Genomic DNA, 19,279 nt, shown 5'->3' on the forward strand with positions numbered 1-19,279 from the left:
GCGGATCCAGCGGGAGGAACGCCTGGAAAACTGGGATACAGCCATAGCCATAGGCTGTATCCCAGTTTTCCAGGCGGTCCACCCGCTGCACAGAGCGGGCAGACAGCGGGAATCCGATGTCGAGCGTTCGGGTTCAGCCGAACCCGAACTTCGGCGGGTTCGGACCATCCCTAGATAGCATGTTAGGCATCTCTCCTGGTATCCTCCCCAGTAGATAGTGCCCCACATGGTAAACATCTCCCCTAGTGTCCCCCGTGGTAGACATCTCACCTCTTAGAATACACCACTTCCTGCAGGACATACAGCAGCTGGTAAGTACTGGAAGAAGTTTTGTGTGTGTTTTTTTTTTTTTTTAAATAGAAGTCATTTACAAGTCTGTATAACTTTCTGACACCAATAAATTTGAAAACATTTTTTCTGGAGCATCCCTTTAACTATAAAAGGCTATGGACATAGTTAAAAGTATTTTCTAAACATTTTTTTTTAACTTATTAATAAATTTGAACAAATTTTGTTTCTCTTCTACAGCCTCAGTCTCCAACCTTTACCTCTTCTTCCCTTAAAGGGGTTATCCAGGGCTACAAAAACATGGCCACTTTTCCCCCTCTCTAGTCTCCAGATTGGGTGGGGTTTCAAACTCAATTACATTGAAGTAAATGGAGCTTAATTGCAAACCGCACCTTAAATGGAGGGGGGAAAGTGGCCATGTTTTTGTAGCCCTTTAACAAACTTCTAAACTAATTTATGACTGGATTAAAGGTCATTTTAGACAATTAACCCTTTAAGTGCACTGAGGATGTGTATACTGTCATATGACCTGCCCTTAAAGGGAACCAATCACCTCAAAAATGCATATATAGCTTTTTAAATGTGCTGTTAGAGCCCACAGCACACTTTCCATACATGTTTCTATATACTCCCTGCCTCCCCCGTGTAATCCATAAAGTAACTTTATAAAACTGGCGCCCGGTATGCAAATTACCTCAGGTAGTCACCTGGGCGGTGTTCAGCTAGATGGTAGTCACAGTCAGTCCGGGTCCCCTGGGCGTTCTTCGGCGGTAATCACGCCCCTCTGGGCGTGATTCAAATCACCAAGTAACTCCGACGTCACTCGGGAGCGCGCCGTGCACGACGTCGGCACGCCTATGTTCTTACGCCGCGCATGCGCAGTACAGCCGCTCCCATTCAGGCTGTACTGCGCCTGTGCAGAATAGCCTCGAACTCTGGCTCGCACTGAGTTCGAGGCTATTCTGCACAGGCGCAGTACAGCCTGAATGGGAGCCGCTGTACTGCGCATGCGCGGCGGCTTAAGAACAAAGCTGCGCCGACGTTGTGCACGGCGCGCTCCCGAGTGACTTCGGAGCTACTGGGTGATTTGAATCACGCCCAGAGGGGCGTGATTACCGGCGAAGAACGCCCAGGGGACCCGGACTGTACAAAGCTGCGCCGACGTTGTGCACGGCGCGCTCCCGAGTGACGTCGGAGCTACTGGGTGATTTGAATCACGCCCAGAGGGGCGTGATTACCACCGAAGAACGCCCAGGGGACCCGGACTGACTGTGACTACCATCTAGCTGAACACCGCCCAGGTGACTACCTGATGTAATTTGGATACCGGGCGCCAGTTTTATAAAGTTACTTTATGGATTACACGGGGGAGGCAGGGAGTATATAGAAACATGTATGGAAAGTGTGCTGTGGGCTCTAACAGCACATTTAAAAAGCTATATATGCATTTTTGAGGTGATTGGTTCCCTTTAATAAATCACAAGATACACCACCAAAAATTCCACGCTATTTATTCAGCAAAATCATAAACACAGTGTAAAAATCATACAAACTGAACCATGGAAATTTCTTACACAACACTGCCGGATATAAATAGACAGGGCGAATAACCGGGTAGGTCAGGATTGCAAGATTTGCACAACAAAAAGGGAACATGCTCTGCCCGCAGACATGTCTTCTGGTCAATGTCTGTACCAGTCGCTGCAACTTTTCTTTATCGATTCCACTGTGCTTTTTTTTATGTTACACAATACATACATCTCTCTTTTTACAATATTTAAATATTTTGTACCAAAAAGATATCAGTCCACGCATGGAGATTTCCATATTGATCTGTTTGACTTTGGGCATCAGGAAGAATTTTTTTTTCTCTAGTCTCTGTTCTTTTATGGGTGTTTTTTTTGTTTTTCCTTCCTCTGGATCCCCTGGGGTATTGTTCAGTTGATCAATGTGTAAAGAGTCAGACCCTTCTCCTCATCTGTCTTCAGTCTATGAAGTTCAAAAACAGCGAATTCACGTGCCAGCCATTGATGTGGACTGATGACACATGCGTTATTGTTACAGAATCTTCCCTTCTTCCTCAATTTCCAGAACCTCTAGTATTTCAGGAAGATGAAATTATCTGCATTTCCTGAGGCGCCCATCAGCTGTCCTCTGAGTTAGGATCCTGCCTAGACTCTGCATTGAGAAGAAAGAAAAAGATGAGTGAATGTCACCTACAAAAACTGACAGAATTAAAAAAAAATTTAAAAAGAAACTATGTATTGAAGGGGTACACCGGTGAGAAAAAAAAACTGTCCAAAGCAGGAAAGGTTTATTATGGGGATTTGCTACTGCTCTGGACAGTTCCTGACATAAACAGAGGTGGCAGCAGAGAGCACTGCACCATACTGCACTTCCTGCAGGACATACAGTAGCTGACAAGTACTGGAAGGCTTGAGATTTTTAAATAGAAGTAATTTACAAATCTTTCTGACTTTCTGACACCAGTTGATCTAAAGACAATTTTTTCCGAACACACACCCTGAATGACCAAAACTTTGGACAGTGAAGTCAAACTCTTTAAACACTTTATTGACCAACAAAGGTATAAACAGTGAAATACAAAAAAAAAAAAATCTCAACGTCCAGCCAAAGATATCCAAGTAGGTGCACACCTCTCTATGTCAGACAAGTGAACAGAGCGGTGGTTGGGTATGCAGTGGTTAATAAAATCTATAGAAACTGAGAGTCACATAGAGTAAGACTGAGTCTTGTGTCCTGTCCAGTTACAAATTACAGGTTTATTGGTTCAATGGGCTCCAGTAAGAGTTCATGACCGCACTTTTCTGAGAAACCGTCCCAGAAATTCCTCTCTTTACAGCCATTCATTTCCAATAATCCTTCCTGATTTCCTCATACAGTCCTGCTCTGTGAAGACACGAGAGCTGAGAGCGATGAATGTGACTGTTACTGTGAAGACTGGGTGAATAAATCCTAGGGCTATGTTCACGCGGCGTAAGGCTAGGTTCACACTATGTAAAAATAACGTCCGTATTTAATAACAATGGCCGTTGTTGCGCAAAAAACAGTTGCTTTTTTGAGAAATAACGGCTGTTGTGTGCACAACAACTGCCGTTGTTATGAAGTCCGACCGTTATTTTTACACAGTGAGAACCTAGCCTAAAAATTAAAGTAAAATACGGCCATGATTTTGGGGCAAAATACAGTTGTCTTTTTAAATTTAATAATATCCCCCCATTGAAGCGAAGGGAAATACAGCAGTGCACACAGCTATTTACCACCTGCTTTCCCAAAATTACAGCCGTTTTTTTATAACTGTTCACACGTTTAATTTTTACTCATAATTTCGGCTGTATTTAGCTTTTATTTTATCTAGCCTAATGATACAACTAACATACTGATAGATTGTAAGCTCTTGCCATCAGGACCCTCACTCCTTTTGTTGGATAAGGTGTCATTAAGTAATGTTGAGTAGTAATGCGCTATATAAATATTATTATTTAAATGAAATAGTATGTGTGTAAATAAATAAATATAAATATTTATATATATATATATATATATTAATATGCATATATATTATTATGTATTTTATTATTATTTATTTATAGAGCACCCTTAATTCCAGAGCGCTAAACAAGAGAAAGGAAGCAACAAACAGGAACAATACAAGATCAAAGACACATTACATAAAGGCAATTAGCAGACTGGTACATGGGGGGAGAGGACCCTTATATACAATCTATATAAAACTGACACCAGAAAGTCACTGAGACTGGAAACAAAGTACTGTCATCTCAATGACTCCAGAAAGTCTCCACATTGATCCAATTTTCTATCCATTTTAATTTATAAATCATTAGAAAGAAAACCCTGCAGTATCCGATGTATCTGTGTGTGTCTTCTGGACAGGGAGGGAATATCACTTGTACTCTCTATTAATACAGCACAGCAGATATTACTGGTGACATAGATTGTATAGAAATCGCTGTGCATCCTCCATAGGGAGGGGGACATGATGTTCTGTGCTCAGGGGGCACGGTGACCTCGGATAAGGACAGCTTCTCTCCCGCCTAATCAGCAAAGAGCTTGTGACTGGAAGTGTGATACAACCTACAGAGTGCGGCTCCACCCATACTATAGAGAGAGGCACGTACACAGTGTCACACACGTACACACTCACACTGCGCTGCATATGGCTTCACTGACAAGGAAGCTGATGCATACATTACATATACATGACACCACATCTGTCCGCAGGAGGCAAATGCCGCACTCATCCCCAACGTCCCATCACCATCTATATAGATACATAAAAGAAACCTACACAGTGCACATTATAGACTGTACAATGCAGTCTATACTATAGAGATTCAGGATTCTGTATCGAAACAAGTGCCAGATTATCAGATGCCGAATTAAAGGAATCTCATTGTGATAGGGATCAATTACAGAACAACAATTAGTGTTGGAATCTAAGGGTCCATTTACACAGCAAGATTTGAAGCCAAAGCCAGGAACAGACTATAAACAGACATGAGGTCATAAAGTAAAGCAAGAGATTTCTCCTCTTTTCAAATCTATTCCTGGCTTTGGCTTCAAATCTGTCAGATAATCCTTCTGTGTAAATGGACCCTAATACGCTCCTTTAATGGTGTGTTTACACAGAGATTTATCTACAGATATTAGAAGCCAAAGCCAGGAATGGATTTGAAAAGAGGAGAAATCTCAGTCTTTCCTTTATGACCTGTTCTCTGTTTATAGTCTGTTCCTGGCTTTGGCTTCAAATATCTGTCAGATAAATCTCTCTGTGTAAACGCAGCCTAAGCTTCCACTTGTCCATGTTTGTTCTGAATATATTCCAGCCCCCGGATCAGTTTATGGATCAGCAGCAGCAGATCACAGGGAGACTTCCTGCCGCCCGGCACGTTATCACAGGCCGCTCCCATAGGAGTCTCCAACAATAACATACACAAGAAATTGTTCCCCCTCTAAAGTTGGGATTTCCCTATGATGCATCACCATGTACTCACCGCTTAATCTTTTGAACCTCTGCTTGGCTGCCGCTCTTTCTTTGGCATCAAAATACCAGACTGTTAGAGCGTATCTATAAGGAGAGAGAAGGGTTAACTATAGGCAGAGCGGTGATGGCTACTGGTGTCAGCTGTCTGGCACAATGCAGGTACCTGGTGGCATAGGAGGGCTGCACCTCATGTGGATTACGGCGGTCAGACCAGAAAAAAAGCAAGCGGTCAAAGAGGGGCTCCACGTCAGCTACTTGGGGTCCGCCATCAGGGAAGATGCGAAGTACTCCACCATGGACCTGTGGGAAAAGATGGGGCGGAGGGGGGGGTTACTGAGAGATAGATAGATAGATAGATAGATAGATAGATAGATAGATAGATAGATAGGAGATACATAGGAGATAGATAGATAGATAGATAGATAGATAGATAGATAGATAGATAGATAGATAGGAGATACATAGGAGATAGATAGATAGATAGATAGATAGATAGATAGATAGATAGATAGATAGGAGATACATAGGAGATAGATAGATAGATAGATAGATAGATAGATAGATAGATAGATAGATAGATATTAGGATAGATAGATAGATAGATAGATAGATAGATAGATAGATAGATAGATAGATACCTGTAGATAGATAGATAGATAGATAGATAGATAGATAGGAGAGAGATAGATAGATAGATAGATAGATAGATAGATAGATAGATAGATAGATAGGAGATAGATAGGAGATAGATAGATAGATAGATAGATAGATAGATAGATAGATAGATAGATAGGAGATAGATAGATAGATGATTGACAGATAGATAGATAGATAGATAGATAGATAGATAGATAGATAATAGATAGATAGGAGATAGATAGATAGATAGATAGATAGATAGATAGATAGATAGATAGATAGATAGATAATAGATAGATAGGAGATACATAGGAGATAGATAGATAGATAGATAGATAGATAGATAGATAGATAGATAGATAGATAGATAGATAGATAGGAAATAATGACAGACGGATAATAGGATGCACTTTCTCACCTTTGCATCCCAGTTCTTATTCAGGTAATAGATGCAGGTGATGCAGCGCCCATCTCCGGTGGGGTTGTCTACGTGCCGCACGTACCCGGCTCCATTACCAGGGTAACAAGCCACCATTGCCTGGAATATAACATTGTGTCTGAGTTTTGCTGTTGCAGACAGTACAGATGAGCAGTTACTGTATGATCAGCAGGGACAGGGTGGTCTGCACTGATCTCGGTCACATCCTCCTTCTTTTCAGTAATGTAATGGACCGTACAGGCGTCATATCCAATGCTAGTGTGTGATCCCCGGCTACCATTCCCTCACCCTGGCATACTGCACACATGATGTCTCTGGGATGGCGTTAAGACGTGCATTTGGCTTTACTGTCTCCGTTCTTAAAGGGACATTACTATGGGGGGGCGCTCTACTTAGCCCCATGTTGGTTCAAATGGGGGCGCTAGTTTGTAATGTGGGTGATAGGTGTAGTCTAACATACAGGCAGAAATGGAGAGGAGCCCCCAGAAGGGTGGCGGAGACCCCAGCTGAAACTCATGCGATGACAGACACTGATAGCGCTCCCTGCAGTCTGAAATAAGCCAATAAACCAATAAGGTAAAAATAGTGGGGATGCATAAGGGTAGACGCTGGCACCAGGAGCCGATCAGACTGGCAGGGGCACAAATGGGAGGTGGAATAGGGCAGCAATGGATTTTTTACTAAAATTTTTGAAAACAAAAAAATTGCCCAATTACAGATGAGCCGGCGTGAGAGTGAAGAGCAGGCGGTCTCACCTTGGACCTCTCCTTCACATAGTACTGGCCCAGACGGTTCCCACACAACACCACCAGCCGATCGATGACGGACAGCACCAGTCCGATGGCCTCGCACCCTTCTTCCGTGCCCGCGATCCAAGCAATTTTGTCCCCTCGCAGGTGCTTTTTGGAGACACCCCGGAGATGCCCGGCCAGCTGCCCATCCTTCAGCGCCCCGTCCTCGTGCAGACGTCTCACCTGCTCCAGCACTTGGTCCCCCAGTTCTTCTCCCAGGAAGTGATCCAGATAGCAGTACCCATAGGAGAACAAGCGAGGGGCAATGTGCTCCAGTGCAAGCTTTTCAAGGTCCATAGAGGGGGTATGCTTGAGTGGCATTGTGTGGCTGTAGGGTGGGTATAAGTGGTTCAGAAGTGCTGGCAGCACATTGTGCCACCCTGTATCAGGCAGATGACCCCTGACCTGCCAGTATGAAGGCTAGCACAGTGATGCCAGGCTGTGTCCCCTGCAGCACCACCCCTTAAAAGAGCAGGATGAGCCCCTCTCAGATGCTGCTGTAAGTACCATCCCAGGCTGCTTTACTGTACGCGTGATGTGTATGGGGCGCTATAAAGCCTCAGCTACGTGTCTATAAGCATAGCCAGCCCCCGCTCCGCCAGCCCTATACACCTCTCTACGTGCGGGATGAGTGGTTTCCACTAGTGGGGCGTGGCTTACGCTGCAGTTTAAAGCCGGTAACTAGAGCCTGGTCGCCGGAGCCAATCAGGAGGCGCGGAGGGCGTGCCCTATGTGCTCAAAAGGGGCCGGCGCACACGCACGTGCTCGAGGGACACAAGGAGCTGCGCGGCGATTGGCTGTAGAGGCCTGAGGGCGTGTTCGGGTAACCTGGAGACGGCGTGGTAGTGGGCGTGTCGTCCGCCATTGAGGAATTCTAGTTCGGCATGTAGCACTTTTACCGTATAGTGCTGAGAGTAGTAAACACGGAGGGGAGGAGGGGGAAAGCTGGAGAGGGTGTGAGGCGGGAGAGGACGCAGGGAAAGCCAAAGCAATTGCAGCCTCTGCTTCCTATGGGAAAGGTGAAAAGGAGGCCAAAGCCAGCGAGAAGCTGAGGGGGAGGCGAGTGTGATGGGAATGGGATGAGTCTGACCACACAGCTCCTGTCACTCATACAGGCCTGTATATATCCTCATACAGAGGCCTATAGCCATATATCCTCATACAGGCCTGTATATATCCTCATACAGAGGCCTATAGCCATATATCCTCATACAGGCCTGTATATATCCTCATACAGAGGCCTATAGCCATATATCCTCATACAGGCCTGTATATATCCTCATACAGAGGCCTATATCCATATATCCTCATACAGGCCTGTATATATCCTCATACACAGGCCTATATCCATATATCCTCATACAGGCCTATAGCCAGGGTCATGTGATCCACATATACACCCTCCTGATCTATAATCTATCACTGAAATCCATTGATTCATGTATGATCACATTAGGGCCCTATTCCACCGGACGATTATCGTTTGCATAATCGTTAATGATTAACAATCTCAAACGACCGCTACTGCGAAAGACCTGAAAACGTTCACTCATTTACATGGAACGATAATCGTTACTTATGATAGTAATTGCGATCGTTTTTCTTCGCTATGTATTCGCTATTGCGTTCGTATCTATTGCGAACGACCGAACGATGTCTTATTCAATGCGAACGATTTGCGAACGAGCAACGATAAAAATAGGTCCAGGTCTTATAAAGCGATCAACGATTTCTCGTTCGGTCATTAATCGTTAACTGCATTTCAACCGAGCGATTATCGTTTAGATTTGAACGATTTAACGATAATTGTCCGGTGGAATAGGGCCCTAAGGGACCTATTCCACCGGCCGAGCAGGGCCCGATCAACGCTGTGAACGAGCGCCGATCTGCTAGATCGGCACTCGTTTACTGGGCCTATTCCACGGCCCGACAATCGTTAGCGAGGGCTGCAGGGACATCATTACCAATGTCCTTGCAGCACTTTTTTCATACATTACCTGTCCAGGCGCAGGTCTTCTCCTTCTCCCGGTATCGCGCCGCAGCAGCTTCAGTGCGGCCTGACTGAGCGGTCAGACCGCTCAGCCAATCACTGGGTGGTCTGTCAGCTCAGACAGGCTGCTCCAAAGCTGCTGCTGCGCACGGGACCGGGAGGCAGAAGGAGCGAGGGAGAAGCCCTGCAGCATGGTTAGGTAAAGTATGCTGTTTATGGAATCGTCGGTCGCCCGCGGCGCGCCGCTATTCCACACAGCGATGCACGGTTGGTTCCCGATGATTTTAGGTTTAAACCTAAATGAACGAATGAATGATCGTTGTCATCGGCTGATCGTCGCCTCTATTCCACAGAGCGATAATTCGATTCGGCCAATTTTCTCTCCGAGGAATAGGCCTCTTAGATCTTCTATGATCCATGTATAATGCACTTCGAAAATCCCCTGTAATTTATATACGATCACACTGCTTTAATCCCCTTTAATTCACAGTAATAGGATTTCCTGTGATCCATGTAAGATCCAACCATTATGATCACACGACCAAAATCCCAAGAGCGATATATAGGGTTGAGGAGTTTGGGGGGGGGGGGGGGGGGGGGGGGGGGGTTGGTGTCAATCTTCCTAGGGGATAAGTTGATTTTCTCTGGACAACCTCTTTAAAGGAGGAAGTTCACAAAAAAAATCCTTTCAAATAAACTGGTGCCAGAAAATGCCAGAGATTTTCTAACTTACCTCTATTAAAAAATGTAGTCTTCCAGCACTTATCAGCTGCTGTGTGTCCTGCAGGAAGGGGAGTATTCTCTCCAGTCTGACACACTGCTCTCTGCTGCCTCCTCTGTCCATGACAGGAACTGTTAAGAACTGTAGAAAATCCCCATAGAAAACCTCTCCTGCTCTCCAGACTGGAAAGAATACACCACTTCCTGCAGGACATACAGCAGCTGATAAGTACTGGAAGATTTGAGATTTTTTTTTTTTAATAGAAGTAAATTACAAATTTCTGACACCAGTTGATTTGAAATAATTTTTTTTGTGAACTACCCCTTTAATGTAGCAAACTGAAGGGATAGCTTTTCTCCCTGAGGAGAGTGTCATACAGATGTGTGAACACTTTTAGGCCACTAGGAATTATGGGGAGAAGAATATGCAGAGGAAGAGCATCTCTCTGATGACCCCACCTTGTTCTGTACTGATGAGGGGAAATAACCCCCAAAATAGATGGGTATCCCATGCTTCTGGAGAGATTTTTGGCTTGACATATATCCCCAGTCAAGTTCTAAGACTTCTACTTTGGTAACATAGCTCTAACATAGTCCACAGCGCTGTACTGAGATTGTCAGGAGTCCGTTTTAATCCATGTCAACAAGGGCAGAACATACAGACTTCAGGCAGATGTTGTCCTTGGTCAGAGTCACACCCAGACCCCGGTGCTACACTGCTGACCCCTGTATAGTAAGTATCCCCCATAAGAATGAAGCTACATAAAGAGCATTGCACCATATAACCACCTATTTTAGGGGTCCCAGTACATCTGATCCAAGAATTGATCTGGTCTTAGTAAATTCTGGCAATCAGTGAAGATATAGGCTGTGACCAGCAATGACCCTAAGAACAGATGATGGCTAAAAATACACATAGGGACATTGTAGACCTCCCCATGCAGGAAGTCCTATCCATAATCAGCTACGTGAGGCCAGGAAGAAGACAATGCTCTTACTTGTTCTCAATAGATCACTGAGATGGTGCGACCCTCTCAAGGATACACATTTAGGGCACGTCCCCACAGGATAGAACATGCTCCAGGGCCGATACACATGGGGGAAAATCCACAAAATCCTATAGAAGTTTCTGCAGATTTGTCTTTACGGCAAAATCCACATTTTAATGTGCGTTATAACCAACTGTTAATGTTCCCATTGTAGTCAATAAAGAAAATAATGTGGAATATTCACCTCCCCTTCCAGTATTCCAGAAACATGTTGATCAGGAATTCATTGTCCTCTATTACACAAGTGGGAATCTATCATAGGGAGCCGCCAAACCTGTTCTTATATAATGACCACAGGCAGGATACTTACAGATGGGCACTATCAGCCAGTGGTAGGATCTACACTCACTGTTGTGTACCTGTCATGTATCTGTTGAGTCCATCAAGTTCAACCTACTGTATAACCCTATTGTGCAGGATACTCCCACATGAAGTAAAAAACAAAACATAAACTAGCTGCAGAAGCATATAGCATTGCTTACATGTGTTCCCAGTTCTAAAACTACTACAATCCATTTATTTTGGGTGTCGTAGTTCTGTATTTCATGGTTGTTCTTCCTGATTGTCCACGAAGGCAATGCTTTCCCCAGCTGTTTATCACAGTCCTCCCACCCTTCCTACTACCTTCCCACAGCACCTCTGGCCAGTTCCACACTCAAAGCTGCTAAAGGTTGTCCTTCAAAGTATTGACTCAGGAAAGGCTGAATACAAATGTCACATGCCATCATTTTCCTTACACTTCCCAATTACTCACTACTTTCTGTTGGTCAATCACATAAAATACGAATAAAATACATTTAAGCCACACCACTTCTTTTAGAGGAGAGCTGTGGTCGGTAACCTAGACAATGAGCTGGGAGGGAAAGAGCAGCATATCAGGAGAATGAGACAAGTTTGAATGAATGTTTTTGCAAAAATGTTAAACTTGATGAGTCCTAGTCCTAGATCATTTCAGGCACACTGAAGGTGAAGGCACTGTAACAACTTATATACAAGAAGTTATGAAATATTGGGTGCAGAAGGATGTCTAAACATGTAATATCCTTAAGGGTACAAACACACACGGCTTATACGCTGCGTACTTACTGCTGCGATACGCAGCAGATACGCAGCAGATTAGATCTAAATAAGTGAACACAGTATCAAATCTGCTGCGTATCTGCTGTGTGTGTTTGTACCCTAAAGGGGTTTCCCACTTAAAGGGGTAGTGCGGCGCTAAAAAATTATTCACAGAATAACACACATTACAAAGTTATACAACTTTGTAATGTATGTTATGTCAGTGAATGGCCCCCTTCCCCGTGTCCCACCACCCCCACCCGTGTACCCGGAAGTGTGGTGCGCTATACTCACCTGTCACGTGCCGACACCAGTCTCCAATCTTCATTCGGTGACGTCTTCTTCGGCTGGCCGGCGAACAGCTCCGTCTGTTCCGAATGCCGAAGGCCGCCCTCTGCAGCATCATCCGATGCTCAGCCGCGATTGGCTGAGCATAACTATGCTCAGCCAATCGCGGCTGAGCACAGTTGTGAAGCGGCGGAGGGGGGATGGGCGGCAGGGATTCGTCCGTCCGTCCGAAGATGACGTTTGGCACAAAATGGCGGACGGCCCTCGACACGGATCAGGTAATGTATAATGCACCACACTTCTGGGTACACGGGTGGGGGTGGTGGGACATGGGGAAGGGGGCGATTTACAGACATAACATACATTACAAAGTTGTATAACTTTGTAATGTGTGTTATTCTGTAAATAATTTTTTAGCGCCGCACTACCCCTTTAAAACCAACTTGTCCCCTGCAGGGGTGCAACCTTCTTATCCCCCCCCCCCCCCCCATCTCTAGGTCAGCCTCCGCCTCCCTTGTTTTGAATACAGCCGCAGGTACGGCACGTGACCCATGGCTCTATTCATTCTCCATGGAGCTGCCAGAAAGAGCCGAGTTCTGTAATGACACTTGATAAAGAGACCAGATCGGTCTCGAAAAGCGTTGTGTCTGTTTAATAAATTTGAATATTTTTATATTTTAACTTTTTATGGTACTTTTAGAGTCCTATTCCACGGAGCGATAATCGGCCAAATGGGCCCGATTTGGCCGATTATCGCTCCGTGGAATAGAGACAACGATCAGCCGATGATCATGTCATCGTTTGCGATCGTTAGTCGTTAATCGTTAAAAATCACTCCGTGCAATAGGACCCTAAGACTGACTTGTAGGTACGAAGACCTGGCAGAGGGCCAGGACCCAGATAGGACCACTGTGGAGAGCTATGTTGTAGACTTGGAGGCTTGGCCGCATCTTATCATTCCCATCTGACCAGCACAGATGAGCTGGTAACTCTTCTCCTGAATGAGCATCACCCACTGCCATGAAAGGTTGGTGCACTCAGAAGCCATTATGTGAATCACTGTATGGGCACTTTATGCATTTACACAATATTCCTATCATATAAATAGTTTATGAGAGGACGTATTGAAGCAAGATGTCATTAATGCAAGATCAGACACATTGCTGGAAATCCTGCTAAACAGATCACATCGTGCGCGGACTCTGAGAAAGGAGATGTCGCAACTTCTCTATATAGAAGTAGGAACCGTAGGGGAGACATCACCATGTAACACAGCGTTAGCTGTACACACCTGCAGAATTTATAGATAGCCTTCATTGTGCTCTTACACAGAATATACCCCCCCAATGGTGTCCACAAACAAGCTCCCCTCCAGTATGACCTAAATACACATTTTTACCCACTATTAGTGGCCCACACAGTAAATAGCTGCTAACAGTGCCCACCCAAAGTAGTTAGACACCTCAGCATTGCCCCTCAAAGTAGTTAGCATTCAAATAATGGTTCTATAGTAGTTGGAACAGCACCCTTTAAGGCCCATTCACACTGAGTAAAACAGGTGGAATTTCCAAGCGGAGCCCCCCCCCCCCCCCCCCCCCCACGGACACCACTCAGAATCCTGCATGCTATCTGTTTCATTGGGATGCCTTGCACCCCTCTGCTCTCTGCGCCTCTCTGCTCAAATAATTGACATGCCAATTCTTTGAGTGGTGGGGCGCGAGGCATCCTATTGAAACAGCAAACGGGATTCCGAGCAGAGTCCGCGGGCAGGGGTTCTGCTTGGAATTTTCCCGTTTTCTCTTACTGTTTAGCTTTATTAAAATGCTCCCTCTTCCTGTAATCTTATGAGCTCCCTACCTGCAGTGCCTTTTTTTGGTGGATAGCCCAATGCATGATGACATAATCACAATTTATGCAGTGGAACTGACATCTGAATTAAAGGGGTACTCCGGTGAAAATCTTTTTCCTTCAAATCAACTGGTTTCAGACAGTTATATAGATTTGTAATTTATTTTTATTTAAAGGACACCTGTCACCGCCCGTGCCGGGGTGACAGGCTCCCGACCCCCTGTTAGATCCCCCTATACTTACGGGTCCCGCTTCCTGAGCCGGTCGGGTGACGGAGATTTCAGCGCCCGAAGCCCGGCGCGCGCGCTGACAGCAGAGTCAGATGCCCATAGAGAATGAATGGGGAGTCTGATGCTCCGTCATTCTCTATGGCCATCGGACTCATCTCTCAGCGCGCGCGCCGGGCTTCGGGCGCTGAAATCTCTGTGACCCGACCGGCTCAGGAAGCGGGACCCGGCGGGATCACGTAAGTATAGGGGGATCTAACGGGGTCGGGAGCCTGTCACCCCGGCACGGGGGGTGACAGGTCCTCTTTAAATATCTTGTCTTCCCATACTTATTAGATGATGTATGTTCTGCAGGAAGTGGTGTTTTTTTTTTCAGTTTCACACAGTGCTCTCTGCTACAACATCTGTCAGAGAGCAGGAGAGGTTTTTTTTAATGGGGATTTGTTTCTGATCTGGACAGTTCCTGAAATGGACAAAGGTGGCAGCAGAGAGCACCGTGTCAGACTGAAAATAAGACACCACGTCCTGCAGGGCATACAGCAGCTAAAAGTATGGGAAGACTTCAGATATTTAAATATCAGTAGATTACAAATATAAAACTTTCTGAAACCAGTTGAATTGAATTTTGCCTTTAAGAGTCATGAAGGTGATGGCTCATAGTCATGACACCTAAAAGCTGGATCCAGAGTTTATAATCCTGGCTTTCCAGAGTTTGGGCTGCTACAGAATATGATTGGATTCAGTAAACATGAGGATAAAATGCACCTTAAAGGGTTTAATTAGGCTTAGGCCTCGTCCACATATTTGTAATTTGCGGTCTGCAATTGCAGATGCAAGTATGGACTGTAAGGGACACATTAAAGTCTATGGGCCAATGCACTATATGGTCCGGGTTCCATGTGCCACCCCTCTGTGTGGCTTGGCTGTTTTGTGGTGTAAAAACTGACATCACTTATAATAACTTTTTCGGGAAATGTAGAACAAAAAAAGCTATAAAAAACAAAACCACAGCTTTTAATGTCAACAAATCTGGTCGGATTCCTTAGTATTTGTACTGGATGTCATTGCATTCAGGGTAGCATAGAAATCCCTACAAGCATAGAGCTAGAGCCTGTGTCATTTTACAGCTACTGCTGCCCCCTGGTGGTGTTCCTGTTAATACCAGTTCTTTGGTATACTTCTAAATGCATATTGTATTATTTGGTTTATTATTTTGTAATTCCACCAAATTCATAAATCTAATGTTTATTCTATAATAATTTAGTTGTTTTTTTGTTTATTTCGCCTCAGGTTCTGAAAGCCATAACTCCTGTACTTTCCATAAATTGAGCCAAATGAGGACCTGTTTTGTTTTTTTGAATGACCATTCATACTTCACGTTATTTTTATTTTGTGGGTCAGTATGGATATGGGGATACTTAAATTTAACCCCTTTATGACCAAAGGTCATTGATGCGCAGATGTCCAGGTCACATTGAAACAATACTCCTTGTTTTAACCCCTTAATGACCGTGGGCGTACATTTACGCCCTCGGCGCATAGGTCTTAACACAAGAGGACATAAGTTTACGCCCTACCAGGGTTTAACACTAATGCTACGTTTACACGGAACGATTATCATTCGAATTTCGTTGTCATCGGCTGATCGTTGCATTTATTACACGGAACGATAATCGGACGAATCGGCCCAATTAGGCCGATTATCGTTCCGTGCAATAATACCCTAAGGGTCCATTTAAACAGAAAGATTATCTGACAGATTATCTGCCAAAGATTTGAAGCCAAAGCCAAAGATTTGAAGCCAAAGCCAGAAACACACTATAAACAGAGATCAGGTCATAAAGGAAAGCCTGAGATTTGTCCCCTTTTCAAATCCATTTCTGGCTTTGGCTTCAAATCTTTGGCAGCTAATCTGTCAGATAATCTTTCTGTGTAAATGGACCCTAATGCTACGTTTACAAGGAACGATTATCGGGCGAATTTTCACGATAACGATCGAATTCGAACGATAATCGTGCGTGTAAACACGGCGAACGATCGATAAATTGTTCATTTTGATCTTTTAACATGTTCTTAAATTGTCGTTCGCAAAAAATTCGCTGATCGTTCCGTGTAAACATTCGTCGCGCGATAGTCCGGCCCCCCGCTCGCAGCCCGGCCCCCCGCTCATCCGCAGCCCCCTGCGCCGGCTCGATCGCCACCCCCGCCGCCACTCCAATCGACACCCCCCCCCCAGGGGTGGCGATCGGGGCGGCGCAGGGGGCTGCGGTTGACCGTGGGGCCGGGCTGCGGATGAGCGGGGGCCGGGCTGCGAGCGGGGGGGGGGGGGGGGCGTTCTGGACTGCGGGCGCGCGATCGCAAAACGAGCGTAAAACGATTTTTCCGTACGATATATCGTACCGTCTAAACGCTGATCGTTATGAAAAAAAAAAACGTTACTCTGACATCGTTAATCGTACGATCGGGCCAATTATCGCTCCGTGTAAACTTAGCATAAGAAGCGAACTCAGGAGCCGGGCGCTCACCCTTAATGGAGATCACACGGACACCTGCCATTAACCCCTTAAACACCGCAATGGAAGGGCTTGCTTTGGGGGCTCATGGCGTCTGGACGTTCCGCTCAGCCAATCTGTGTGCTGCGGCGGGGCAGTGCGCTGATTGGCTGAGCGGGACATCCAGCTGGGTGCCCCCGAAGCAAGCTGGAGCACGGAACAGATAAAGTATGCCCTGGCCAGCAGGTGTTAACGGGGCTGTCACTTACATACTCGCAGTGGGATGTCATTCCTGCTGCCAGTATGTATTTTCATAGCAACGGACAGGCAAGGAATCTGCAGCGGATTTGGTACGTGTGTTTGCATCCTAAAGGGGTTATCCAGGATTAGAAAAAGATGCAGCTACTTTATGCTAAAACAGCGCCACCCCACACTCAGGTTGTGTGTAGTATTACAGTTCAGCTCCGTTTATTTCAGTGAAACTGAGCTACAAAACCTAAACTCAAACTGAGGACAAGAGAGATGCTATTTATAAGGGTCCTATAGTTACACAGAAAGATTATCTGAAAGATTATCTGCCAAAGATTTGAAGCCAAATCCAGAAGCAGACTATAAACAGAGATCAGGTCATAAGGGAAAGCCTGAGATTTCTCCTCTTTTCAAATCCATTCCTGGCTTTGACTTCAAATCTTTGGCAGATAATCTGTCAGGTAATTTTTTTGTGTAAATGGACCCTAAAATAACCTAGATAACCCCTTAAATGCACTGCTTTAGGCTGTGTTCACACTCTGTGTTATATGGATGATATTTGGTTCAGAAACTCATTGTATATGGTGCACTGAACTCCTGTATGTAGGCCCCAGTGCGGCCTGATTACTCTCACTAGTAACCACCTGGGGGAGCTCTAGCAGGGAGGTCACAGCTCCCCAGGTGATGGCTCCTGGTGTGAGGAGACACAGGCATTGCTAGGCCTTTGGGAGCCAAGAGGACCAGGCCTGGGTGAGACATGTTTTTGGCAATTTCTGGTGTGGCGACCATCCCAGAGCCAGGAGATGCCATCCCTCAGAACGAGGAGACTTGTTGGAGGACGTGTTATGGCAATAAAATGGCGCATGAAGCTGACATTTACAGGACCAGACATCTTACTATATTTCTGAGGAGAGGGAAACGTACAGAGACAGTGTCTGCTGATTAAGAAGTAAAATGGTGGACAAATGTAAGCGGCTTTGGATGCTTCAGCAGCCACAACAAGACGGCCATGATAAAGCCGGAGAGGAGCTTCTTAAGATGGTGCTGGTTGTTCTGGGCACAATAGAGACTATAACAACACAATTGAAGGAGCCTAAGAGTGAATGCTGTTGCTTAGGGCTGTTCCCGAAAGGCCATATGTTCTTGCTAAGTCCTTGATGTCGTTGCTAGGAGCAACCAACTTAAGCGGCAAGGAGCTGTGACTACTGCACAGCAAGGGCAGCCATGTTGGAGGTGCAGGAGAGGAGATGTCTGGGCTCTGGACAGGCTGATCACTGGAATCACATTGTTGGTCAATCTGGACTGTCACCAAGTGGTATCTGCAGTTCTTCCGGACATTATACACTCTTGAGAAGGTTCGACCAGAGCCCGGTAAGACTAAAACTATTCCAAAGTAAATCCTGTGCTTGGCTGTGTCCCCACAGTGGCCTTTTTTGTTGTGTTTTTGCTGCTCATCATCAAATCGCGCACGAAAACTATTTTGTGTGACTCGCTGTCGGGTGACTTTATTATAGTTGCAATTTGGCTGTTAAAAAAATAGCTGAATTGCTGAGTGTTTGTGACTGTAAGGCCGCGTCCTCTCATATCTAGGAACCCATGTAGCCAAAAGCGGCGCCGAATCCTGCCTGCTATCTGCTGTCAATTATTGGAGCGGAGAGGCGCGCAAGGCCTCCCATTGAAACACATAGCAGGCAGGATTTGATGCGATTCTGCAGTTAGGGGTTCCATATGGAATTTTGGTGCCAACTTCGTGGTATGAACGGGCCCTTAAAGTGACTGTACCACCAGGCCCAGGCTGAAGCACTGGAGGCGGGCCGACCCACCCTTGTGGGAAGAAACCCAAGCTCCTCCATGACGTGACTCCATTAGAATCAATGGAACCCTATCATACAGGGGCGAGGGTTTCCTCCCACTAAGGGCGGGTTCACACTACGGAATTCTCGCGGACAATGTCCGCGGAATTCCATCAGCTGTCCGCCCGCACAGGCACACGATTTTCCGCCGGCTCCATAGACACCATTCTATGGGCTGGCGTATTCCACGATCCGCTAAAAGAAGTGACATGACACTTCTTTCAGCGTATAGCCAAATACGCCGGCCCATAGAATGGTGTCTATGGGGCCGGCGGAAAGGCGCCCAGATGTGCGGGCTGACATTGTCCGCGAGAATTCCGT

At 45.6% G+C, this 19,279-nt stretch overlaps 2 protein-coding genes across 9 annotated transcripts in view; one reads left to right on the forward strand and one right to left on the reverse strand.

The window, feature by feature from the left end:
- The window catches only part of LOC138770350 (neutral alpha-glucosidase C-like), a 93,166-nt gene extending 89,048 nt beyond the window's left edge, over nt 1-4,118 (forward strand). For all 8 annotated transcript variants that reach the window (XM_069949408.1, XM_069949407.1, XM_069949406.1 and 5 more), the window contains one exon: nt 3,903-4,118. In XM_069949408.1, the coding sequence (XP_069805509.1) occupies nt 3,903-4,064 (162 nt within the window). In that variant the 3' untranslated portion in view covers nt 4,065-4,118. The remainder of the gene's footprint in view (nt 1-3,902) is intronic.
- On the reverse strand, nt 1,784-7,836 carry EGLN3 (egl-9 family hypoxia inducible factor 3). The gene is made up of 5 exons (XM_069949415.1): nt 7,148-7,836; nt 6,372-6,491; nt 5,478-5,614; nt 5,325-5,398; nt 1,784-2,466 (listed from the first exon to the last, which is right to left on the reverse strand). Exons 1-5 carry the CDS (start codon nt 7,502-7,504, stop codon nt 2,432-2,434), a joined length of 723 nt encoding a protein of 240 aa, XP_069805516.1. The 5' UTR covers nt 7,505-7,836; the 3' UTR covers nt 1,784-2,431.
- Nucleotides 7,837-19,279: the final 11,443 nt, after the last annotated feature.

Source organism: Dendropsophus ebraccatus, chromosome 13 (genome assembly GCF_027789765.1).
Source record: "Dendropsophus ebraccatus isolate aDenEbr1 chromosome 13, aDenEbr1.pat, whole genome shotgun sequence".
Lineage (NCBI taxonomy): Eukaryota > Metazoa > Chordata > Amphibia > Anura > Hylidae > Dendropsophus > Dendropsophus ebraccatus.